Source organism: Lithobates pipiens, unplaced genomic scaffold (genome assembly GCF_037356315.1).
Source record: "Lithobates pipiens isolate NorthernLeopardFrog02 unplaced genomic scaffold, aLitPip1_a1.2 Scaffold_1, whole genome shotgun sequence".
Lineage (NCBI taxonomy): Eukaryota > Metazoa > Chordata > Amphibia > Anura > Ranidae > Lithobates > Lithobates pipiens.
The window spans coordinates 134,491,521-134,517,795 of NW_027507685.1; the positions used below are offsets into that span (position 1 = coordinate 134,491,521).

The 26,275-nt window shown below is 43.6% G+C and overlaps 1 protein-coding gene across 1 annotated transcript in view; it reads left to right on the forward strand.

Moving 5' to 3' along the window:
- Positions 1-26,275, forward strand: part of LOC143975159 (epithelial sodium channel subunit gamma-like) — a 66,849-nt gene that overhangs the window by 25,190 nt on the left and 15,384 nt on the right. Inside the window, exons 3-7 of the mRNA XM_077477227.1 lie at positions 1,913-2,043; positions 7,148-7,311; positions 11,519-11,623; positions 17,290-17,410; positions 20,699-20,771. Of these exons, the coding sequence (XP_077333353.1) occupies positions 1,913-2,043; positions 7,148-7,311; positions 11,519-11,623; positions 17,290-17,410; positions 20,699-20,771 (594 nt within the window). The remainder of the gene's footprint in view (positions 1-1,912; positions 2,044-7,147; positions 7,312-11,518; positions 11,624-17,289; positions 17,411-20,698; positions 20,772-26,275) is intronic.

The window sequence follows — 26,275 nt, forward strand, 5'->3', positions numbered from 1 at the left end:
CCACTCTAATTCATCCCAAAGGTGTTCTATCGGTTGAGGTCAGGACTCAACTGTGCAGGCGAGTCAAGTTCCTCCACCCCAAACACACTCATCCATGTCTTAATGAAACTTGCTTTGTGCACTGGTGCGCAGTCATGGTGGAACAGATAGGGGCCATCCTTGTAAAAAGAAAGGTGCCTCTAAGTGCAGTGGTTAAAAGATCTAATACAGGCACAATGGTATTAAGAATACTTACAAGAGAGTAAGAGCTCATAGGCATATAATAAATAGTCTTCATGCAGATCAGTGTAATCCTCGTCTGTCTGGGGTCGAGAGAGAGCCCACCAGCAAGTATGGGCATAGGCCTGACGAAGGAGCTGTGCACACGTTCACCTGATGTTACATCGGCCTTGTGCATTCCAGCTTGGTTCCAGAACCCAGGCCACCTCATTGCGTCCTTACCTTCTCACTAATCTACGTCACCAGGGACTCTGACAGATGCAGGATGGCTCTCTCTCCCCCAGACAGACAAGAATTAAAGCGATCGACATGAGGACTAATTATTATATGCCTATGACCTCTTACTCTCTTGTAAGTGTTCTTAATACCATTGTGCCTGTATTAGATCTTTTAACCACTGCACTTAGAGGCCCCTTTCTTTTTACAAGGATGTTTTTAATCCCATTATGCCTGTAATAAATCTTTTAACTACTACTCTTAGAGGAGCCTTTCTCTTTCCTTTATGACCCTCCAGAGCTGTTCCTTCTCTACAAAGTGCTGCCTTCAGTGCCATCTCTCCACTGCTACTAAGGACCAGATACCCAGCCTCACCAGAGCGCCCTCATCTCTCCCTCTTTTCGCCATCCTAGGGTTGCCACCTCATCCCAAGTTGTTCTATCGGGTTAAGGTCAGAACTCTACTGGCTAGTCAAGTTCCTCCACCCCAAACTCACTCATCCATGTCTTTATGGACCTTGCTTTGTGCACTGGTGCGCAGTCATGTTGGGACAGAAAAGGGACCAGCTCCAAACTGTTCCCACAAAGTTGGGAGCATGAAATTGTCCAAAATGTCTTATGTCGTATGCTGGCACATTAAGAGTTCCCTTTACTGGAACTAAGGGGCCAAGCCCAACCCCTGAAAAAACCCACACCATAATCACCCCTCCCCCAAATGATTTGGACCAGTGCACAATGCAAGGTCCTAAAAGACATAGATTAGCAAGTTTGGGGTGGAGGAACTTGACTGACATGCACAGAGTCCTGGCCTCAACCCGAGAGAACACCTTTGGGATCAATAAAAGACCGCGAGCCAGGCCTTCTCGTCCAACATCAGTGCCTGCCCTCGCAAATGCGCTTCTGGATGAATGGCCAAACATTCCCTTAGACACACTCATAAACATTCTGGATAGCCTTCCCAGAAGAGTTAAAACTGTTTATAGCTGCAAAGGGTGGGACAACTCATTATTGAACCCTACAGACTAAGACTGGGATGCCATGTTCATGTTCATGTGCATGTAAAGGCAGGTGTCCCAATAATTTTGGTAATATAGTGTATCTATTTATACATCATTTGTCTTACTAATCAGACTGCACAGTAAAAATAACTCCCTGCCAGGTACAATCTCAATGAATCATCTAACAAGGGAGGAGCCATTGCTCTGACTCAATGACTTGTGTGTAAACTTCATCGTAAGCTATTGATCTCTGTAATCAAAAATGGGTTTACAACAAAGGAGCTAAGGAGAATATGGAAAATGTGTATGGATCCTAAAGCTCCACCTGCTGGCTGCATAATAAACTACAAAATGTTAATGCGCATTTATTTCATATTTACCTGGCTTACATATTTATTTGCTTTTTTTTTATCTTGACTATATTAAAGAAAGAAGAGATGTACATGTCGTTTAATATTGTTGGTCATCCTTATTTTGCAGTTACTTCTCTGGTTTCATTAACTATAAATTTGGAAACTGCTACACATTCAATTCCCAGAAGCCCACAGATTTCAAAGGGAATTCTGTCAGCAACAAGCCACTGAACATAACCAAAGCTGGCTTTATGTATGGTAAGATTTTGTTTGAATCCTTTTTATGTGATTTTATGCACAAATGAAGTCCCTTTTTAATGTGATTTACAGCCCAACTGAATAATGTCTTCAGTTAGCTTTTGTTTAATTAAAGTGAAATTGCTCACTCAGGGCAAAGCAACAGGTTCCTTTTATAACAGGGAGGGTACCTGATGGAGACCAGGGCACGTATGACTGTACAGTATAACTACAGTTCAAGGAGCCCCATAGCAAAATTTGAATGGTGCCTCCTGGTGACCTCCCTGCTGTCATTGATCTTAACATATACTGTTTCAGGGAGAGGTAGCAGGAAAGATGTGAACATTGTACAGTACTAGAACGAGTATAATGTATTGAAGCTGTCAGGAAAGAGGCGGTCACCAGTTAATGGAATAACATTTTAAACTTAATTTTCCTGGTCCTCACATTTAAAGTCCTGCCACTTCTACTAAGAAAGTGCTGAAAGGGGTGGTGTAGTAGTAAGTTAAAAAATTAAAATAAGACAAAAAACATTACAATATTTTATATTATGAAATGTAAATTAAAAGTACAATTTCAGTCTTTGCAGATGACACTTAGCTATGCAGTGGAATAACGTCCTTACAGGATGTCTCCAATTTACAACCTGACCTCAATGGTCTAATTGGGCAACCATGTGGCAAATGAGGTTTAATGTTGATAAATGTAAAGTTATGCACTTGGAGGATAAGAGTATGCATCATACATACTAGGACGGGTACAACTGGGGAGATCCATAGTGGAGAAGGATCTGGGGGTTTTGGTAGATCATAAGCTCAATAACAGCATGCATTGCCAAGCTGCGGTTTCCAAAGCGAGCAAAGTCCTTTCTTGTATTAAGAGAGGTATGGACTCCAGAGAGAGAGATATCGTTTTGCCCCCTCATCTGGAATATGCAGTTCAGTTTTGGGCACCAGTTCTCAAAAAGGATATCGGGGAACTGGAGAAAGTGCAGAGAAGGGCAACCAAACTGATGAGAGGCATGGAGGAGCTCAGCTATGAGGAAAGATTTGAGGAACTGAATTTATTCCCTTTTGAGAAGAGGAGATTGAGGGTGGTATGATCAACATGCACAAATATATAAGGGATCTGTATAGTGAACTTGGTGTTGTTATTCATTTTAAGGTCATCACAGAGGACAAGAGGGCACTCTTTACGTCTAGAGGAAAATAAATTTCATCTCCAAATACAGAAAGGTTTCTTCATAGTAAGAGCTGTGAAAATGTGGAATAGACTCCCACCAGAGGTGGTTCTGGCCAGCTCAGTAGATTGTTTAACCACTTTCAGACCGGACCATTTTGCTGGTCAATGACCAGAGGTCTTTTTACAATTTGGCACTGCGCTGCTTTAACTGGTAATTGCGCGGTCATGCAATATTGTACCCAAACAAAATTTGCGTCCTTTTTTTCCCACAAATAGAGATTTATTTTAAAGGTATTTGACTGACTCTGCGATTTTTATTTTTTGCGATATAAACGTAAAAAGACCGCAAATTTTGAAAAAAAATTATATTTTCTACTTTTTGTTATTAGAAAAATCCAATAAACTCAATTTTAGTCATACATTTAGGCCAAAATGTATTCAGCCACATGTCTTTGGTAAAAAAAAAGTAAATAACTGTATATTTATTGGTTTGCGCAAAAGTTGTCACATCTACAAACTAAGGTACGTTTTCTGGAATTTACGCAGCTTTTAGTTTATGACTGCCTATCTCATTTCTTGAGGTGCTAAAATGGCAGGGCAGTACAAAACCCCCCCAAATGACCCCATTTTGGAAAGTAGACCCCCTAAGGAAATTGATAAGAGGCATGTTGAGCCCATTGAATATTTTATTTTTTTGCCTCAAGCGATTGAATAATGACAAAAAAAAAAATTATTTTTTTTTTTACACAAAGTTGTCACTAAATGATATATTGCTCACACATGCTATGGGCATATGTGAAATGACACCCCAAAATAAATTCTGCTGCTTCTCCTGAGTACGGGGATACCACATATGTGGGACTTTTTGTGAGCCTAGCCGCGTACGGGGCCCCGAAAACCAAGCACCGCCTTCAGGCTTTCTAAGGGCGTAAATTTTTGATTTCACTTCTCACTACCTATTACAGTTTTGAAGGCCATAAAATGCCAAGATGGCACAAAACCCCCACAAATGACCCCATTTTAGAAAGTAGACACCCCAAGCTATTTGCTGAGAGGCATGTTGAGTCCGTGGAATATTTTATATTTTGCCACAAGTTGCGGGAAAATTACAAACTTTTATTTATTTATTTTTTCACAAAGTTGTCACTAAATTATATATTGCTCACGCATGCCATGGGCATATGTGAAATGACACCCCAAAATAAATTCTGCTGCTTCTCCTGAGTACGGGGATACCACATATGTTGGACTTTTTGGGAGCCTAGCCGCGTACGGGGCCCCGAAAACCAAGCACCGCCTTCAGGCTTTCTAAGGGCGTTACAGTTTTGAAGGCCATAAAATGCCAAGATGGCACAAACCCCCCCCAAATGACCCCATTTTGGAAAGTAGACACCCCTAAATTTAGGGGTACACTAGTGAGACTAGGTAATAAATGGCGGGTGCCCTGAAACTATAAAAAAATAACTAACCAACCAGCGTCACCTGTAACAGTTATATGGTGATCACTGGTGAAAGGGTTAACTAGGGGGCAATCAGGGGGCTTTATGCGGTAGTATATGGGGGTCCCTGGCGCTATAAAAAGCTGCGGCGAATCTAAATACCTACCTGCCTAACTAGCGTCACCTGTGACACTAATACAGCGATCAGAAAAACGATCGCTTATTAGGCTGGGTTCACACTGGAGCGATGTGGGAACGCCACGAATCCGCGGCGGGTTTCCGCATCGCATGCCTCCCGGCGGCAGTTCACACTGCCCTATGCGAACTGCTGGGAGTGTCAGTGAAATGTTAATGACACCCCCAGATCAGTTCGCATATTGCAGTGCGATCTGCAAACTCGGATCGCATGGTGTGAACACCCATGTGATCCGATTCTGCTGCGGACCAAAAAAAGGGTCCCGTGCGAGTTTGCGGCGGGTGTGACGCAAATTCAGCCATACTATCTGTATGGCTGAACTCGAATCGCACAGAGATCGGATGTGATTTGCACTGCAGTGCGGTGCGAATCACATCCATTCTCATAAACCGCTGCAATGTGAACCCAGCCTTAGTGACACTGGCGACGGGGGGTGATCACGGGGTTAAACCTTTATTGGGGGGGTTAGGGGGCTACATTAGAACTAAAGGGGGCTAACCCTAACTGCCCTAACAGTTATTACAGTCACAAATGACACCAATGCAAAAAAAAAAAAATGCAATTGGTGTCACTGTGACTGGGGGGGCAGGGGTAATTGGGGGGGTGATCGGGGGGTGAAGGGGGGGTGTGAGTGTGCCTGGCATGTTCTACTGTGTAGTGTCGTGTTGGTGTAACTCACCGATCCTCTCTCCTCGGTGCCGGAACGAAAAATACCGACACGGAGGAGAGATTACATCACTTCCTCTGCCTGTGTTTACATTACAGGAGAGGAAGTGATGTCACGGAGCATTTCCATTTGTCGGGAGGGATCGCGAGGGGGTGGCCATGAATGAATGGCCGCCCCCTCATCCCGGATCGCTCCCGAACGAATACCGACCGCCGCAGGCACCGGGGGGGGGGGGGTACCCGATCGGGCCCCCCCCCCGCGGGAAGGCAGGGACGTATATATACGCCCATGTGCCATTCTGTCGACGTATATCGTCGTGCGGCGGTCGGCAAGTGGTTAAAAAAGGCCTGAATTCTTTCCTAAATGTACATATTATAACTGGGTACTAACATTTATAGGTAAAGTTGATCCGGGGAAAATCCGATTGCCTCTCTGGGATCAGGAATGATTTTTTTCCCCTGCTGTAGCAAATTGGATCAGGCTCTGCTGGGGTTTTTCACCTTCCTATGGATCAACTGTGGGTATAGGATTGTATGATTTTTATTTTTATATATTTTTTTGGTTGCACTAGATCAGTGATTCTCAACCAGGGTTCCCTAGGGTTCCTCCACAGGTTGCTAGGGGTTCTTTCAGCATTGGGCAATTTCTGCCTCTCAGATAAGTTCCCACAGACAGCATTGATATTTTTAGCTATCTGTAAGGAGGTAATTCTTCCCAATGACCACAAGTGTAAGGACCATTCTTCCCACTGACCATCACACTATTGTATCATGAATTGTAGATTTCTCATTCTTAGCAGGGGTTCCCCGAGACCGGAGAGCTATTTCAAGGGTTCCTCTGTGTTGAAAAGGTTGGGAAAGGCTGCACTAGATGGATTTCTCTTTTTTCAACCTGACTATGTTACTATGTATGTTAATATTCCTGCACACAATTAGCATACATCATTCATCTTTTTGTTAGTCATTTACAACCTAAAAATATGCCAGTAGTATAGGGACAGGTGTATGGGAAGCGTAGGCCTCTGGCCCCCATCTGTGCAAAGTATATGGTGGGGTGGGCTGTACTGACTGTACAGCCCACCCCACTGTGTCCTTTACACCAGTGGTTCTCAAACTCCGTCCTCAAGTACTCCCAACAGGCCATTTTTTCAGGTTTTCCTTTATCTTTCACAGGTGCTTTAAATCGGAGTCAATGGTTTGTTATTTTGGACAGCTATTTTATCTAACGGAAATTTCCAAAACATGGCCTGTTGAGGATACTTGAGGACTGAGGTTGAGAATCCCTGCTTTGAACAGCCTGGCAACCTGTAATTCTCTGGGTTGGGGTCTGGCTGCATGTGATGGCCACATGCAAGTGAGCTGCTCCCTCACCCACATGTGTATAACACTGGATGACCTATGTTGGCAGAGTCCCAAAGATATCTTCTTGCTGTGTGTAGTTTACAACTGATAATGAGATCTGCTAACACATTCCAATTTGGCTGCAAAAGTGGAAATACACTTTAAAGGTAGCTTGTTATTTTTACCTTAATCCATGTTTGCTTCAATCTGCAAATTTACTGCCAGTCACCTATGTGTGCTGAGTACCTAGACCTTGCATAGCTGCATCTAAATGTTGTGCATATTGCTGTGCTCTGGACAGGATTGCACCTCGAGCTGTTCATTCAACAGATTGAATACGTAAGAGACATGACACACGCTGCCGGAATTCGCCTTCTCATCCACGATCAAACGCAAATGCCGTTCCCTGAGGATGAGGGCGTAAATGTGCCACCAGGAGCTGAGACTGATATTGGCATGATGAAGGTAACTTACCATACTTCAGTGTCTTCTACATGGATAATTGTTTTCATGCCAAACTGCAGACAGGCATCTAAAACACACAGCTGAAGTACAAATATTGTGACATGGTGCATTATCCTGCTGGAAGGAGCCATCAAGAAGATGGGTACACTGTAGTCATAAAGGGATGGACAGGGTCAGCAACAATACTCAGGTAGGCCATGGCATTTAAACAATGCTCAATTGGTACTAAGGGGCCCAAAGTGTGCCAAGAAAATATCCCCCACACCAGTACACCACCACCAGCCTGAACCATTAACACAAGGCAGGATGGATCCATGCTTTCATGTCGCTTATGGCAAATTCTGACACTACCATCTCAACAGTGGCGGCCGCTCCATTAAGGGGGCCGCCCCCCTAATCCATGCGCCCGGCCCCTAACCTACATGTGAGGCTCCGAGGGGATTAAAGAGGAAGTAAACAGTTATTTTTTTCTTTACTGCGAAGTAAAGGCATAGTGTGTTAGTATGCTTTGCATACTAGCACAATATATGACACTTACCTCCCTGCTAGAGGCTGCCTCCATCTTCGCCTGTCCTCTTTCCAGGGCTGCTGACTCCGGCCGCTCCTTCAAAGTGCATGTGCCGATGACATAATCGACACAGTATACAGTAAATAGGAGAGCAGAATCTCTAACCTCGTCCAGTCTAATGAAAACCTTCAAGGCCAAAGATGGCTGACATGAATCAATTTGTGTTACCAAGCAATTGAACAGGTGTACCTAATAAAGTGGCTGGTGAGTGAGTGTGTGTGTGTGTGTGTGTGTGTATATGTATGTATGTATGTATGTATGTATATGTATGTATATATATATATATATATATGTGTATATGTGTGTGTGTGTGTGTGTATATATATATATATATATATATATATATATATATATATATATATATATATATATATATATAATATAATATAATATTCAGAACTCACTGGGGTTGAAAAAACATTTAAGCCATGGCTTGGCCCTTGCCGTCAGATAAGACAATGCCATGGGAAATCGTTTATGTGGTGTTCTACTTTTTTACAGCTAGATGGAGCCCCAGACAAGTGACACATTCTATTATCAAAGTATAACTTGGACTGCTGTGTACTGCTTGGACCTTGAAGAAGGGGACATATCCCAAAAGCTTGTCCTGAAATTGAGTGTTAGTGCAAATTAAAAAAGTATCACGGACTGTATTCAATTTTCTCTATCAAAGTAAACTAACTAACTGAATAGAGTGGAGAGATTAAAACACCTGTCCTTTAGCGAGGTTCACCAAAAGTGAAAATAAAAGAAAATCACAAACTTTGGGTTAAGACCAGAACAGTAATAGAGGAGAAATATTCCAATGGAAACCCTAGTTATGGTGACACCCTGGGATTTCCTCACTTTGAAGGGATTTTCTCTGACTTCTTGTTTTGATTCTGGGATAAGAAGTAAAGGTAAATCTCCCCAAGGAGACAAAGATGGCAAAAAAAAAAACTGACAAGGATTATAACCTTCCCTACATTATCCAAAATTTTAATTTAAAGAGGGATTCCACCAAAAAAAAAAATATTAAAAGCCAGCAGCTATAAATACTACAGCTGCTGACTTTTTTAATAAATGGACACTCACCTGTCCCGGGTTCCAGCGATGCCGGCAGCCGAGGCCGATCGATCACTCGGCTCTCGGCTGCTGCCGCCGCCATTCTGGGTGAGGGAATCGGGAAGTGAAGCGAATCGGCTTCACTTCCCGGTTCCCTACTGCGCATGCGCGAGCCGCGCCGCGCAATAGGAAATCTCCGCGCTGTCACTGGGACCCGTGTGTGTCCCAGCAGACAGCGCGGCAGGGCAGGAAATGGCGTAGACTCCCACGGGAGTCTATGCCCGGAAGTGGGTGAAAATACCTGTCTTTGACAGGTATCTCCACCCCCCTCCCCCCTGAAAGGTGTCAATTGTGACACCGGAGGGGGGGAGGGATCCGATCAGCGGAGGTTCCACTTTAGGGTGGAATCCCGGTTTAAAAAAAGTTTTGCCGTTTTTAGTTCTTCTTTAATAGAGTCAGCTAACAATATGCCAAAATGTAGTCATTTACTAACATTTAATCATTGTCATTGATTACATAAGTCACAGATTGTCTATATACAGTATCTCACAAAAGTGAGTACACCCCTCATATTTTTGTAAATATTTTATTATCATCTGACAACACTGAAGAAATTACACTTTGCTACAATGTAAAGTAGTGAGTGTACAGCTTGTATAACAGTGTAAATTTGCTGTCCCCTCAAAATAATTCAACAAAGAGCCATTAATGTCTAAACCGCTGGCAACAAAAGTAAGCACACCCCTAAGGGAAAATGTCCAAATCGGGCCCAAGGTGTCATTATTTTGTGTGGCCGCCATTATTTTCCAGCACTGCCTTAACCCTCTTGGGCATGGAGTTCACCACAGGTTGCCACTGGTGTCCTCTTCCACTCCTCCATGAAGACATCATGAAGCAGGTGGATGTTAGAGACCTTGTGCTCCCTTCACCTTCCGTTTGAAGATGCCCCACAGATTCTCAACAGGGTTTAGGTCTGGAGACATGCTTGACCAATCCATCACCTTTACCCTCAGCTTCTTTAGAAAGGCAGAGGTCATCTTGGAGGTGTGTTTGGGGTCATTATCATGTTGGAATACTGCACCTGCTGCCCTGTCACAGAAGGGAGGGGATCATGCTCTGCTTTAATATGTCAAAGTACATGTTGGCATTCATGGTTCTCTCAATGAACTTTAGCTTCCCAGTGCCGGCAGCACTTGTGTAGCCCCAGACCATAACACTCCCACTACCATGCTTGATGGGTAGACAAGACACACTTTTCTTTGTACTCTTCACCTGGTTGCCGCCACACACGCTTGCTGGCAGCACTCATACATCTAGTTTTCCAAACACAACCTCTGGATATGACGCTGAGCACGTGCACTCAACTTCTTTGGTTGACCATGACATAGCCTGTTCTGAGTGGAACCTGTCCTATTAAACTGCTGTATGGACTTGGCCACCATGCTGCAGCTCCGTTTCAGGGTCTTGACAATCATCTTACAGCCTAGGCTATCTTTATGTAAAGCAACAATATTTTTTTTCAGATCCTCAGAGAGTTATTTGCCATGAGGTGTTATGTTGAACTTCCAGTGACCAGTATGAGAGAGTGAGATAACACCAAATGTAACACACCTGCTCCCCATTCACACCTGAGACCTTATAACCGTAATGAGTCACATGACATCGGGGAGGGAAAATGGGTAATTGGGCCCAATTTGGACATTTCCACTTAGGAGTATGCTCACTTTTGTTGCCAGCAGTTTAGACATTAATGGCTGTGTGCTGAGTTATTTTAAGGGGACAGCACATTTTCACTGTTATACAAGCTGTACATACACTCACATTGTAGCAAAGTATAATTTCTTCAGTGTTGTCACATGAAAAGGTATAATAAAATATTTACAAAAATGTGAAGAGTGTACTCACTGTTGTGAGGTACTGTACTAACAAAACAATCACTTTTCTATTCCAGATGGAAAATTATCATTTAATATTATGTCTCTGTAATTCATTGAATATGAATATAAATAAATATAGTACATTATTTTAATTAAAATGAACTACAGTAAAAAAGTAAAAAGTTTTTAATAGGCAGAAAAACAAAACATGCATTGCTAAAAATGTAATCAGTATTACAATAAACAGTCAACAATTTGATCCTGTCTAATTGTCTTGGTACGCTTTAAAAAAATTGTGTGCTCTGTTTGTTGCATTGAACTTCTGCACAATAAAATCAATTGAGCTTTGGGTGGTCACACACAGCTCAATCTGTACAAGTGATGGATTTGAGCATTGATCATGGTGACTGGGTTTAATATTTGGGCATATGAGTTTCAATCAAAATCTTTCTTTATTGGTATTGTCTGTTTTATTAGAGTGATACAGTCTGAGGGCAAACAGCTTCCGCTATATTCATGCTTTAAAAAACCTATAATGTTCTGTGACACCAATGTCAAGGGGAGACCCTATATTAAATATCTGTAGCTTTTATACAAACTGTAAAAAAAAAACCCACAAAGTTATAAAACCTAACAGAAAATTGACCAAAGAGGAATAATTATCATATGTACATAATAAACCCATACCTTGGTTAAGATTTTGAATAATATTTTACAGGTTCACATCAACAGATTAAAATCACCATATGCAAGCCAATGCACAGAAGGGGATGGCATCAAAAATTTCTATAAAGATGTTTACGGCGCTGGGTACACACGAGAGGTGAGTTTAATGATGAACACCCTAATCTCTGACTGAACAGAGCTAATGAATACCAAAAGAGAAAGCTCACACTTGCATAATGTTGGGTTATATGTCTATAAATATGTTTAGGACTGGAGCTGTAAATACAAGACACACAGAGCTACTACCTCCTCTCCTTAAAGCGGAGGTCCACCCTAAAGTGGACCTTCCGCTCATCGGAACCCTCCCCCCTCCGGCGCCACAATTGGCACCTTTCAGGGGGGAGGGGGGTGCAGGTACCTGTACAGTACAGGTATCTGCACCCACTTCCGGCATAGCTCTCTGCGGAAAGGGGCGTAGATTACGCCCCTTTCCGAAAGTCCCCCGCTGCCTGCTGGGAAACACACAGATCCCAGAGGCAGCGGGTCCATCCTTATTGCGCAGTAGGGAACTGGGAAATGAAGCCGAAAGGCTCCACTTCCTGATTCCCATACCCAAGATGGCGGAGGCAGCACCCGAGAGACGATCGAGAGATCGGCTTCGGGTGCCGACATCGCAGGCGCACTGGACAGGTAAGTGTCACTATTTTAAATGTCAGCAGCTGCAGTATTTGTAGCTGCTGACTTTAAAAAAAAAAAAAAAACACGGAGTCCCGGCGGACTCCCGCTTTAATCATGTTGAGTATATTAGTTGGTGTTCAAGCCATCGGTCACTGTAAGCCCTGTAGAATCTGAATCTTGAAGGAATGCTGGCACTTTGGTAGAATCCACAAACGGATAGCTTTTATTAATTGTAACCAAGCATAAAATCCACACAGAGGGCCAACTCATTTCGTCTGTTAGGCCTTAATCATAAAACGTGTTGGCCCTCTGTGTGGGTTTTATGCTTGGTTCCATTTAATAAAAGCATGTTTGTGGATTCTACCAAAGTACCATTATTTCTTTAAGGTTAAGATTAAAGAGGGATTCCACCTAAAAAAAAAAAAAAATATTAAAAGCCAGCAGCTATAAATACTACAGCTGCTGACTTTTAATAAATGGACACTCACCTGTCCCGGGTTCCAGCGATGCCGGCAACCGAGGCCGATCGATCGCTCGGCTCTCGGCTGCTGCCGTCACCATTCTAGGTGAGGGAATCAGGAAGTGAAGCGAATCGGCTTCACTTCCCGGTTCCCTACTGCGCATGCGCGAGTTGCGCAGCGCAATAGGATTTGTCCACGCTGTCACTGGGACCAGTGTGTGTCCCAGCAGACAGCGCGGCAGGACAGGAAATGACATAGACTCCCACGGGAGTCTATGCCCGGAAGTGGGTGTAAATACCTGTCTTTGACAGGTATCTCCACCCCCCTCCCCCCTGTAAGGTGCCAATTGTGACACCGGAGGGGGGGAGGGTTCCGATCAGCGGAAGTTCCACTTTAGGGTGGAACCCCGCTTTAAGATCACACTACTCCAACCATTGCTAAATGGCAACACTCCTTTGTACAATCTCTGCCCCCTGGTGTGATTAGTATAGTAAAAGGTAGCATTTGCTGTTGGAGAAAGCATGCTTTCTGTGTTTTATTTACACCTAGTGGTTTTTGGAAGTTTTGCTGGTTATTGATCTGTGAAAAAAGTAAGGTTTTCATGCTCTTTCACTCATAGTTGCTGCCTTTCCCTTAAAGTGTTACTAAACCCACAACTGTATAAAATCAGTCTGTATATGCAGTAAAGCACGCTTGTTATACTCACTGAGGAATTGGTTATCCTCTACCTCGTGTAAAAAGGCTGGTTGATCCTGCCTTCTCTGATCCTCCCCTTTAACTGTCCCCTATCTATCTGCTAAAATAACAGAGCCCTGTGAGGCACTTTGCACATGCTCAGTTTGGTGTGTATGCTATAGAGTTTTTTTTTTTTTTTCTTGAGAGGGTGCATGCGATAAGCACAGGGCCAATCAGTACTGTCCCGACAGAAAGTCAGGGGTCATGCAGCCTCATAGGACAGTCAGAGGAGAATGAAAACGCATCCTACAAGCTTTAACCAGTGCTTGGCCGGACACTGATAGATTTCACAAGACTTCTATATACTGCTGATGAGAAAAGGTATTTAGCCATTTATATTTACTAAAATAATTGCATTTCCATGTTCTGTGTACTGTGGGAGACCAGATATAGTGAATGCAGGGTTCTGGGCTAATTAACAATTTAAGACTAGTATGCATATCAATATTTGGATGCCCCTAGATTCACAGGATTGGGATGCTCCCCAGAACTCCGAATGAGATTTCTCGTGCCATTTTAGATAGCTAAAACAATTCATGAAGTTTGTATTAGAAAGGTGCATGACAAAAAAATGTTTTAGTTTTCAGTCATTAAGTAAATCATTTCGTTTTATCATAATCGTTTTGTTAGAATGATTCATTTTCGTAACGATTTGTTATTTTAGGAGAGTATACATTCGTTGTGCCGAATAAATTTCTATTTTTGGAAGCTCTGTTATTCTTTTGTTATTTTGGAAGATTGGCTATATTTTCGTTTTAACATGTTAATTCTTTATTTTGGGAGATTAGTCATTTATATATAATGAAAATATTCTGAATTATTCCCAACTGACTTTGTTTGTTGGGTCACGCACATACAAATTAATCGAATGGTCTCTCAACCCCACATACAAAAAGATTTATTAGAATATTCACACTGTGTTCCCTAGAATAAAAGCGAATGGATCATTTGTTATGTCATTACCTTATTTCGTTTTTTGTTTTTTTTAACAGTTAAAGTTTATTAAAGAAATAGCCAGTTACAATACATCATAACAGAGCATAATGATCGCAGATGCAACTGCCTGAGTGAACAATAGGGTAGCAACAGTGTTACAGACTCATACTATTAGGCATCTTGGTTGCGTATAAGCGGATTGACAAAGATCCCATTAAGCTAGGGAGCCCCTCCAAATATAGAAAAAAACCTCTTAATAAAAAGGATAGGTACATTGCCATTCCTAGTGCATCAATAGGACCTAAACATAAACAATAAAGTATTGTAAAAGCCTGTCCCGATATATCTGCATTGTAACTTTATGCCAATCAGGCTACACCCTACTACTTATAATCCAAGAGCCAAATGTGGCAAAAGAAGATAGAAAAGAGGTGACAGCCTGTCTCAAGGCTGGCACCTTGGAAAAAGAAAAAGAAAGAAAGGGGAAAGATGCGGTTGTCCCTAAGGAAAAAAAAAACGGGCATTGTCAGCCCAGATACTCAGCGACACCTCCTCCTCAGGCTCGTGTCAGGGAGGCATATGCAGAGGAGTAAATAAACACGACCCAAGGTCGCCAGGTAACCATGTACTTGTCTGTGCTTTCGTGAGCTATGGCCCTAATCTCTTCCATTTTGTGAAGATATCTTATCTCTCCCAGCCATTCCGTGATTGAGGGGGTCGTAGTGTTTCTCCAATATCTCTGTACCACCGCCTTTGCGGCCGTAAGTAGGAATCTGATCAGCGATTTTTTATATTTTCTCATGGAAAGGTTAGTAATGTGTAATAGACAACATTTAGCGTCTAGGGGGATCCGTGTATCGGTTATTTGTTGTATAATGCTAATCACTTGGGCCCAATATGGTCGAATTAGGTCGCATTCCCACCATATATGTTGTAAGGTGCCCTTAGCTTGGTTACAGCGCCAACATAAGTCTGGAACGGCGGGGAACCACTTATGCAGTTTAATTGGCGTATTATACCAATTCGTCAAAAGTTTAAAAGAAGTTTCCTGTAATCGAGTGCTAATTGCACACTTATGGGCAAATACACATGCCTGTAACCATTGATCATTTGTAAATGATGCATTTAATGCTGCTCATTACCTTATTTTGCATGCTTTAACCACTTCACCCCCGGAAGATTGTGCTGCTCAATGACCAGGCCATTTTTTTTTTGCGATACGGCACTGCGTCATTTTAACTGACGATTGCATGGACGTACGAAATTGACGTTCTTTTTTTCCCACAAATAGAGCTGTCTTTTGGTGGTATTTGATCATCTCTGTGTTTTTTTATTTTTTGCGCTATAAACAAAAAAGTGTAACAATTTTGAAAAAACATATTTTGTACTTTTTTTCTATAATGAATATCCCCAATTTTTTTTTAAAAAAAGCTAATTTTTATTAGGCTGATATGTATTCTTCTACATATTTTTGGTAATAAAAAAAGTCAAAATAAGCGTATATTGATTGGTTTGCGCAAAAGTTATAACATCTACAAAATAGGAGAAAGATTTATGCCATTTGTATTATTCTTTCTTTTTTTTTTTTTTCTTTTTTTACTAGTAATGGCAGTGATCAGCGATTTTTATCGGAATTTACTAGGGCGCGGACAGATCGGACACTTTTGACACATTTTTGGGACCATTTGTATTTATACAGCGATCAGTGCTATAAAAATTCACTGATTACTGTGTAAATGTCACTGGCAGGGAAGGGGTTAACACTAGGGGGTGATCAAGGGGTTAACTGTGTTCCCTACGGAGTTATTCTAACTGTGGGGGGAGGAGGCTGACTGGGTGAGGAGATTAATTAGTTGTTCATACTTGGTATGAACAGATTGCTCTCCTCACCCCTGACAGCACGGAGATCTGTCTGTTTACATTGACAGATCTCCGTTCTGTCTTTGTGGAGCAACCGCGGGTGCTTGGCGGTCATCACAACTGTGGGGCACGCGCATTGGCTCCGGCGTCATGCTGCTGGCGAGTGCCCGCACCTCCGCAGGTGCGCCTGGACCCCTAGTGGTCAAAAGGCGAACCGATGTACAGCTATCTGGGTTCACCCAAGGGGAGCCAACCTGCAACAGTACAACTGCGGCCGCTGGTCAGGAAGAGGTTAAACATTTACATAAGGCCTGAATTATTGCATCATGTCACCCAAATTAAACAAATGAATTGAAATGAAGTGGTTGTTTTTGGTATAATTTAATTTCAGATTAGTTGAAATTCATTACTATTGTGATTTGGAGATTCAGATACATCCAGGAATTTTGGTGTGCTTTCAGAAAGCGCACCTAACTTGCAGGATATAGATACAGAAGTTTATGGCTCATTGTGGCTAGCCCGCAGGAAAGCCACAAATGCACAGCACTGCACCGGCAGATCATTGTGAAAGCATCCGAATAACCCTTTTATGAGTGCTATTATGCCAATACAAGATTGCAGTGTATGTGATGTGTAATACATTTACCTTTTCCTCTTCCAGCTTCTGCTGGCATCACTCACTAGGCTGCTAGAAAGGTCCTGCTTGGTAACACTCCACCTGGGACAATAACAGGTCCTACGGAGGAAGCATTGACTATGAGGCTTCTTCTCCCGCCACAGCCACCTGCTTCCTCTGCTGCCGGTGTTCTATCAATTTGTGCCCTCTGTGGAAAAGTGCCCACGCATGCTCAGAACAGAATGGCACTCCAGCTGATTCCCCGATCATTTGGAGTGACGTCGCCATAGCACGTGGGCACATCGTAGGAGCCTTTTTTTGTCCCATTGATCGCAATCTGGGCTTTCTGATCCTCCATTCTAGCCTGGGCATGGGCATGCACTTCCCTGGTTTGAGGTTTGCGGGCCACATCAGAGAGCTCTGTGGGCCACAGATTGAGCACCTCTGTAGTAAAGCAAGATTGAGGACAACAGTCACCAGTGGCAGCTCCTGTGATTACTTTTCTTACAGCTAAACTGTCTGTGTTTCCTCCCACAGGCCTGTAAACGGACATGTGCGCAGATAAATATCATTGAATACTGTGGCTGCAGTCACTGGGAATTTGCCTGTCCCAAAGATCTGGGGGTTCCTAAGTGCAATCTCAGCAACAACGTAATCCGTGAGTCTCCTCTGTAAAATTGCGTATATATTATATTGTCATACCTCCCAACTTTCAAGCTTGAGAATAAGGGACACTTGAGGGAGGTAGCACGAAGCAAGGCAAAAAATGGGTGTGGTCAAACTTTACAGAGGGAGGGGCTTAAAGGCATAGTTAAACAAAACCCTTGGGAGGTAGAGAACTTGTATTAGAATGTGGTGTAGAGTGGATGACAGAAATCTGGGGGGGGGGGGGCGCTGCTTTGGGAGAAGAGAGGACTTGTGCTAGTGTGCTACAAGGCAGGGTGGGGGGGTCAGATATTTGCTGGGGGGACTTTATTTTTGCTCCGGTTGTAGGGTGTGAGGTGATCCCAGAGGCATGAAGCTGGGCTCTGGGATACTGGCATTGCTGCTGGGGCTACTACAGGGGGCACTGGAGGGTAAGGAGTCAGCCCTGGAGCAGCAGAGCTTGGGCTGGGAGGAGGAAAAGACCAGGTCCAGCACCTGTTTCCTCCTCCGGATCCCGCTTCAGCAGATGATGCACAACCTCCTCCATGCTGTGCCCAGTCTGCAAGGACTTCCATGACCCAACAGCACAGCAGGGATCCATCAGAGAAAGGGACACCCCTGGGTGCAAGTGGCATGCACCCTCCCCCTTTCCCCCACACTGTCTCTGCTGGAAACGCATAGATCAGCAGGTTGCTTACCATCAGCAGACCCCATCCAGGGGTAGCAGGGCAGTCAGCATGCATTCATAGTGTCTCACAAGGGTCTCAGCTCTCTATAGATCCCCGTACAGGCAGCACACATTGACACCTGACTTCCCATCCTCTGTTCTTTGTGTGTGCAGAAAGTGGGGCGTGTCTGCCTGCGATCAGCCAAGCCACCCTCGGAAACTCTGCTTGCTGACCGCTCCCCGGGAAGTTTTAGGAAAGTGGAAAGATAGCGCTGGACCCGTAGGTTTATTTTGCTGTTATTGATATCTTAAGGTATTAATGTTGGTGTAAATAAACTGGTTCCTGGGCAGGTGGCTTCTACACCCCAGAGGATCTCCACAGTCTCTTTGGCTTGTAGTGTAATGTAAGAAGGATTGAAATTTAAGTACCACGCCATTGCTAAGAGGTCCAGATACAACTTTATTCCAATAAAGGTCAGGGTACAGATCAAGAAATAGCCACCATGTTTCGGGGTCTACGTGCCCCCTTCATCAGGGCTTGACTGGCAACCAAGTGAATAAACCAGTAGTGAACTGGACCTACAATGGTATCTTGACTGACAACCAAGTGAACAAACCAGTAGGTAGCGTAGTGCTTAAATTTAAGGGAGCAGTGACAATGGCTAGGTGTGATAGGGACAGGCTGTATGTACAGGGTACAGCACTGTGGCTCTGAGGCAGCACTGTGGCCAGATGCAGCTGACAAAAGGGTGGAAAGAAGGTACATGGAGACCTGAGGGAGTAGAAGGGTGCAGGAGAAGCCAGGGAGATCCACTGTGCATGTAATACCACACACTGCGATCCGGTCTCTGTATTGCAGCTGACATCTCCCCGCTGGCTGCCTGTCACAGTAATGACAGCTAGCTGGTGGGGAAATGTCAGCGGCAATACAGACACTGTATCGTGGTGTGTGGTACACCATACACCCTGCACAAGCTGCAGGGCAGAGGCAACTAATGCCCATGCTAGCGTGCCCCCACCAGACAAGTCACTGGAAACAAATGCCTGAAGTTGTTCCCGAACTGGGCTCCACTCTGGGTCTCAGACTTGATTCGCTGGGACAGCAGGATTTACATAAAATCCTGGGACGGTCCCAGCGAATCTGGGACAGTTGGGAGATATGTATTGTTTGTGTTTTGCAGTGTTTTTGTGTCCTTTACATCCTATCTGGTGATGTATCACATCCCTCTGTGTCATTATTGTTGAATTATCTGACCTTTTAACTGGTCCTCACTTTCATCTGGCAGACCTTGTGTCTAGTACACTTGGCTCTTTTGCTACTGATGTGAACAGGGATGGATTCAGTTATAGTACCACCCTAGGCACGGATAAATGAAGAAGATCTTTATTATAGTCTCCATCACCTGGCTACCAGCTTTATTGTATGATTGTTATCATGGAAATTAAATATTAGAAAAGTCTATTGAAGCAAGTTTGCTGTTTGATTTATATTCTGAGAAATACAATTCGAATATAGAGTCCATACACCAAGAGTTTCATTAACCTGTGGATTAATTATTTTACAGCGTCTACTGATTCCTCTGTAATCCCCATACTCACACCTTTTAACAGATCCAACAATGCAAACCCTGCTCTCAGGCTCCTTTTTATACTCAGTTTGAGAAACTTCTGTTACCGATATTATTGTATTTGATCATTATATACAATGTACAGTATCTTCTGAGATCTTGCCTTATACTAACTTTGTATACACCTGTCTACATTACACTTCCTAATATGTAATGTACCCTTTTCTGAGCCAACTAAAAAAAAAAATAAAAAAAAAAAAAACTTTCTATTTTAGATTGATCTGTGTGTCTCTGTTTAGGAGATCCACCCTCTCAATTTGTCCTGTTTTACTATTATCATTGAAAGAGAAAGAAAAAGAAAATCCCAAATTTTGAGTTGGCATCAAAACAGGAAAAGAGGGGAAATATTCCAATGGGGACACTAGTTCTGGTGATCCTGGTAACACCCCAGGAATCCCACACTTTGGGGGGGGGGGATTTCTTCTCACTTCCAGTTTTGACTATGGGACAAGAAGTGAAGACAAATCTCTGCAATGGTACACAAATAGCATAAACAGTGTAAATCCACACTAGACATGAACAGTTAAAAAAAGTTATTGAAGACGGCTGCTGGCACAGGTCAACAGATACCAACCTAATCAATATATTACAAAACAAAGTGCAGCACTTATCAAGTTTTTAGGTGCTGCACTTTGTTTTAGATATAATGAGACACAAATGGCAAATAAAAAAACTGACATGGGTTACAACCCTCCCTTACTCTATCCAAAAAATCTGACATGCTGTTTGTACCCAACTTGATCGATCGATCAAGTTGGATACAATCAGGATGGCCATGCATGGTTCAAATCTCAGCCAGTCCCTGCTGAACCAGCCAAGGTTGGAACCTTCTATGTCTGGCTTAAGTGACCTTGAACACATTCATGTGAACAAGGAGAAGGGGAGGGTGGGCAAGGTACAAGTGGGAGAGGAAGTGGCCTTTCATTATATTGGTAAAAGGACATCATATAGTTGCTGATTGGTCTACATTAACTATCTATAACCATTCTTTACTGCTTTATTGCAGGTGACTGTGTAAAGTTGTATGAATTCAAATTTGCTCATGATGAGTTAAACTGTCATTGTCCCCTACAGTGCAAGTAAGTGTCTTCTGCCTAAACCTCAGGGGCGGGCATAAAATTTGTGTAGGATGGGCAGACTGTGAAGCTGCACATGGGTCAACAGTTTTGATAACTCGTGTTTGAATTTGCTGCCCAAAACCAAATTGCATCATGTACAATATTGTAGTATCACACTTCCATTTTATAAGTGTTAAATAGTTTTAGTTGTTAGGAGACAACAGTGGATTCCTACACTATGCAATCCTGTTGTTGTTTGCAGTTGTGCAGTGCCTATTTAAAGGGTAGTTGCAACTATAGCCCAGGTAACTTTAGTAGAAAACCTTCCTCTCCCCCAGCATTTTTATAAATGTGCTCCACATCCTGTAACCTTGCTCCACAGAGATCTTTGATGAGTGGACTATCCATAACTGGTGTTTGGTGATCAGCTCCAGCCCAAAGTCATATACAATCCTAAGGTCATAACTTTTAGCTTACACAGTCCTCCTTTCTTCTCTTCCAGCAGCTGAATGTAGCAGTGAGAAAGTCAAAAGGAGAAGGGAAGTTTGTGCCACTGGTGCAGCACTTTTGTGTCTGAGGATGGCTGAGGGTTTCTGTGCTGGGAGCTTGCTCACTCCCATCACTGTAACTGAGCTTTCATAGACAGCCCCCTTGCTCGGGCCCAATAATTGCCCAGCAACCAGGAGGCACTGAATCACTGTGTAACACCAATAAAACTGATGAAGTGACTTATCAGCCATGAAACATGTAATTAATGCTTGCTTTAAAATTGCAATGACTTTGACTCCTCCATGAACACTACTATACGCTATCAAAGCGCCTCTGCCATACAAGCATTTGATGGGTATTTTCCTTCCATTAAATTCTGCCCACCATCCTGATGCCCCTTTTGAGGAAGTAGTGTTGTGCTGTGAAAATGCATACTGTTAGGGCTGGGCTCCTGCAAGTTACAAGCAGCTGTTTTCTTTCAGTGCACAGAGGCTCCTCAGCTGTCAGTTAATTACCAGCTACTTGTTTCCACAGTGACTTACTTGGTTACCATTGCCTGCGTGATTAGTCCAGTCTACAGCCAGCCCCTTTTGCTATTTAAACAGCTTTGCACATTTCCTCCGTACCCTTGCATGGTCTATGATCTCCAGTGTTTTCCTGTGTTTGACTTGGACTGGCTGACTTATCTTCTGATACCTGTTCCTGTTTTTGCTCCTTACTATGCTGACTTCTGGCTTCCTGACCCTGGCTCATCTGATTAGCCGCTCTGGCATCCAAACCCAGGCTTGACTAAAACTGTTATTTTTTGCCATTTTATTAAAGGTGTGATTTTAACTGCATTTTCTGTCTCTGCTTGGTTTATGGTTCCCGACACCTACTATCATGTACCTGTTAGGAGACTGAGTTGATGAGGCCGACCTCTCTTATATCGCCTGTCCTGGCCCCACTGAGAATGAGACAGAAGAAGCCGAGGGATAGGAGGGACATGAGTGCCTGATGTTGATGTTTCTTGGCCGCCAGCTTGTCAAGGCTCTGGAGACTGGAGCATGTAGCAGTGTGCAGAGCTGGAACAGAAGACAGCCAGGCAGGCACCCAAAGGTTAACAGAAACCAGGGTTATAGGCACAAGCAGAGTTTTAGGAAAAGCAAGGGGCGTCAGCAGGCGGGCAGCTGGGTACCAAATCATAAACTGAGTCAGGAACGGAGCAAGACGGGAGCAGGATACACAGCAAAGGTCAAGGAACATGCCAGGACAGCAACAAGGAGAGCATACAGGATCAGATCAGAATACAGCTGAAGATTACTGGGCAAAGAATAGTAGACTGTGCTCCCTTTATATAGCCCGTCTGGCGCCAAAAGGAATTGTGCCCACGCGAATGCGCATCTGCGATTGTGGACTCCATGCACGTGCCTGTTAGCCATTCTTCAAGACAAACCATGCACCCGTGCACAGGGCCGCCATCAGGGGGGTACAGGCATTACACCTGTAAGGGGCCCGAATGTTCCCAGGGGCCCGACTGCCTCCCATTCTCAGCTCGTGGCTGAGAGGAGAGAAAACACTTTCATTTCGGCAGTTCCTCCCCCTGCTCTCATGTCGCGGCTGGAGAGAGGAGAGAAAATGGTCACAGCAGACTTTCAGTTCAGTCCAGCTGTCATTCAGCCGCCCCCCCGCCCTCCTCCTATCACGTGTCCCCACAGTGATCTCTCCTCCCCATGATCCTCGGTGCAGTCCATCCCAGACTGACAGTGACTGTCTCAGCAATGATGGTGAGTGGTGGAGGGAAGGGCGTGGGAATGGATGAATGGATTGGCGCCTGTGCGAGGAGGGTGTGTTTTGTTCTCTCTTTGTAGCAGGAAGTGGTAGGAGCCTTTCAAGGAGCCAATCCATTCATGCACTGACAAGACGCTTACGGATAGAAAGTTAAGGCAGAGTGGTGAGCTCATCATTATGTGTATAGATACTCCCCATGGCATACACTACTTCCCATCCATTCATCCCCGTGGCATAGTCTGTGTCTTATTCACTGACCCCCGTCATAGACTGACCCCTATTCACTGACCCCCCCATCATAGACTGACCCCTATTCACTGACCCCCCCTGTCATAGACTGACCCCTATTCACTGACCCCCCTGTCATAGATTGACCCCTATTCACTGCCCCCCGTCATAGACTGACCCCCTCTGTCAGAGACTGACCCCTATTCACTGACCCCCCTGTCATAGACTGACCCCTATTCACTGACCCCCCTGTCATAGATTGACCCCTATTCACTGCCAACCCGTCATAGACTGACCCCCCTGTCAGAGACAGACCCCTATTCACTGACCCCCCCCCTCATAGACTGGCCCCTATTCAGTGACCCCCCCGTCATAGACTTCCCCCTAGTCACTGACCTGCCCCCCTTTCATAGACTTCCAGGGCCGCCATCAGGGGGGTACAGGCAGCACCCCCTGTTTCTCAACTCGCTGCAGGAGAAAGAAGAGGAGGTGAGATGACACTTTGAATTTTCAGCCCCCCCCCCCCCCGGTTCTCTGCTCCAGGAAGCCCATACCTGTAAGGGGCCCCCAAAATGTCTGATGGGGGCCCTGCCTGCGCACATCTATGTACCTGACATTTCAGAGGGATTCCCTGACACCAACTTCCTGGAGTCTTCATCACACTCTTAGTTGGAAGTTAACATAAAATTTGGGTATTTGCAGCCACACCAAATTTTTTAACCTTTGTTAAAACATTACATATCCAATTATATTGTCAACTTAGTATACCAGAAGGGCTCCTCTTTTTCTCTTATGTTCTTTTTTTTTCTAGTGGACATTGCAGAGATTTTGTCTCCTCCATTACCCTTACTGAGGACCACCACCCCACACACAACCTTCAGCTTTAAATGGCTTTACCCAGAGTGAACTTTGTATTACAGTAACATTACCATGAACATTTCGAATATCAGAAGAAACTTGTTTCTATATCTATTTGGCAGTCCTGTGGACTGTACAGGGTATCTTTTTTTTTTTTTTTTTTTTTTTTAAGGACAAGTTCCCTTTAATTTAATTTTATGTTTAACTTTTATGTCTGTGTTTCAGTGTATGGCTTGTTTTGGTGAAAGTGAACGGAGACTTTTGTTGGATAATTGTGACACTCAGAATATTTACTTTGAAAGCTGTGACACGCACTCCCAGAAAAATCATTTTAAATAGCGCAAAATCACGAAAAATATTCTGCCCCTGAAAACCACAAAGTTAACAAGTCACTGAGTATTTTTGTTCTCCTTATTTTTTCCAGGGCTGGGGGAGCGATTGTTTGTTCGTTCTGTATGCTCTGTGTAGACAGCTGAGCCACGAGGAAGCCAGTGTGCAGCCACAGAGCACATGACACTCTAAATTCCTATTTCCATCCTGCTTCCAGCTGACTTCAGCAGACAGAAACACTTAGTCAACAACCCCGCTAAGTCACATGACAGTATGGAGGTCTGCAGAGATCTGTAGAACTCTGTGGTAGAGCTAGGTGTTCAACCAGGGGCATAGTTACAAACATCAAGACCCGTAAGTCAAAGTTTAAGGAAAGTATGTACTCCTCTCTGTTTCAATGATTTTTATAGATCTCCATAAGGACATTTTTGTTAAATAAACATTGGTAACAATTTGTGGTATGAACACTCCATCAGAAATTTAATAGAACTCTACTGACATGAACAGCAAGGCATTGTGGGGATCTGTTAAGTCGGATCAGTTGAGGAGTAGGCCCTGAGGTTGAGCACACTGGGAGCCCAAATAACTGACGGGTGCCAAGGCAGGTCTAAAGCTGTAATCCAACCATACTCATTGTCGTTGCCATAAGAGTGCCATCAGCAGGTTATCAACATAGGAAGAGAAAAACCCTTATTAAAAAAAAAGCCTAGAGCATAAGAGGAAAGAGGCACAGGGAAAACGAATAAACGTTACAAAAAATCGGAGGAAAAAAAAAGTAAGCTCTCCTCTTGGGGAGGAACCCGCCACTCCTTCCTCTCCCAAATCCAAGCTAATGTAAAGAACTTAAAGGGGAACTGCAGTCTGCTCACATAATTTGTAATAAAAATATCTTTGCCATTCTGAAGCTTCCCTCCAACCACTTTGCATATTATTTTAAATATACTGTGATTCTTTACTTGCCAAATATGCTGAAGAAATCTCCCTCCACTGAGTCTGGCTGCATCCATTTTAACTGTGGGCAGCTGAAGCTGCTGCCTGTTCACTTCCTGGATTTACACAGACACACAGAGGCACACCTCTAGCCCTTCAGCTCTCATTGGCCCTCTTATGATTCACCCCCCCTCCCTTCCTGGCAAACTCTCACAAGAGTGAGAGAGAGCTGTGCATGATGTCATAAGCCTAGACTTTTTACCAGACAAGAAACAGGAAGTTGGCTGTATAAGGTATTTACTGGCAGAAAAAAAATGTTTTACTATCCAAAGTTAAAACAACAAGGGCAGAAGATTTAATAGATGGAAAGATGAAAAATGACTGAAGTTCCACTTTAATATAACATATCTATGGGTTCCAGACCCTCTCAAATTTCCTCTGTGTATCCTAATATGATAGCTATCTTTTTCATGTGGCATTATCCATCAAATCTTATTTTAGATTACCACAACATCTATCATGGGTGATTTCCGGGCTTTAGCGGCAGACGTTTTTGCTTATACGATAATGAGTGTCTGGAAAGAGCCATTCAGGAGAGATGTGTGGGCATTTTTGAGGGTGTTGGTAATGCAATGGATATGAGTATATATTTTCATCCAGAACTGTTTAATTTGAGACCACTATAAAGTATATACTCTTAACACTCTCTGGGACACCGGTGACTTCACACTATAGCCTGAATTTTATGAATGAGCTGTAAAATGCAGGCCATGGCTAGCAATGTGGTATTAAGCCGAGAGCAGAAAGAAATATGAGGAGGCTCCTTCTTCAAATGAATGTTAACGTTGAGAGGCCTGTGCCGGGTTCATGGGTCTACACATGTGCTGTGGCCTTTATAAGGGGCTCCCACTGTCCCTGTT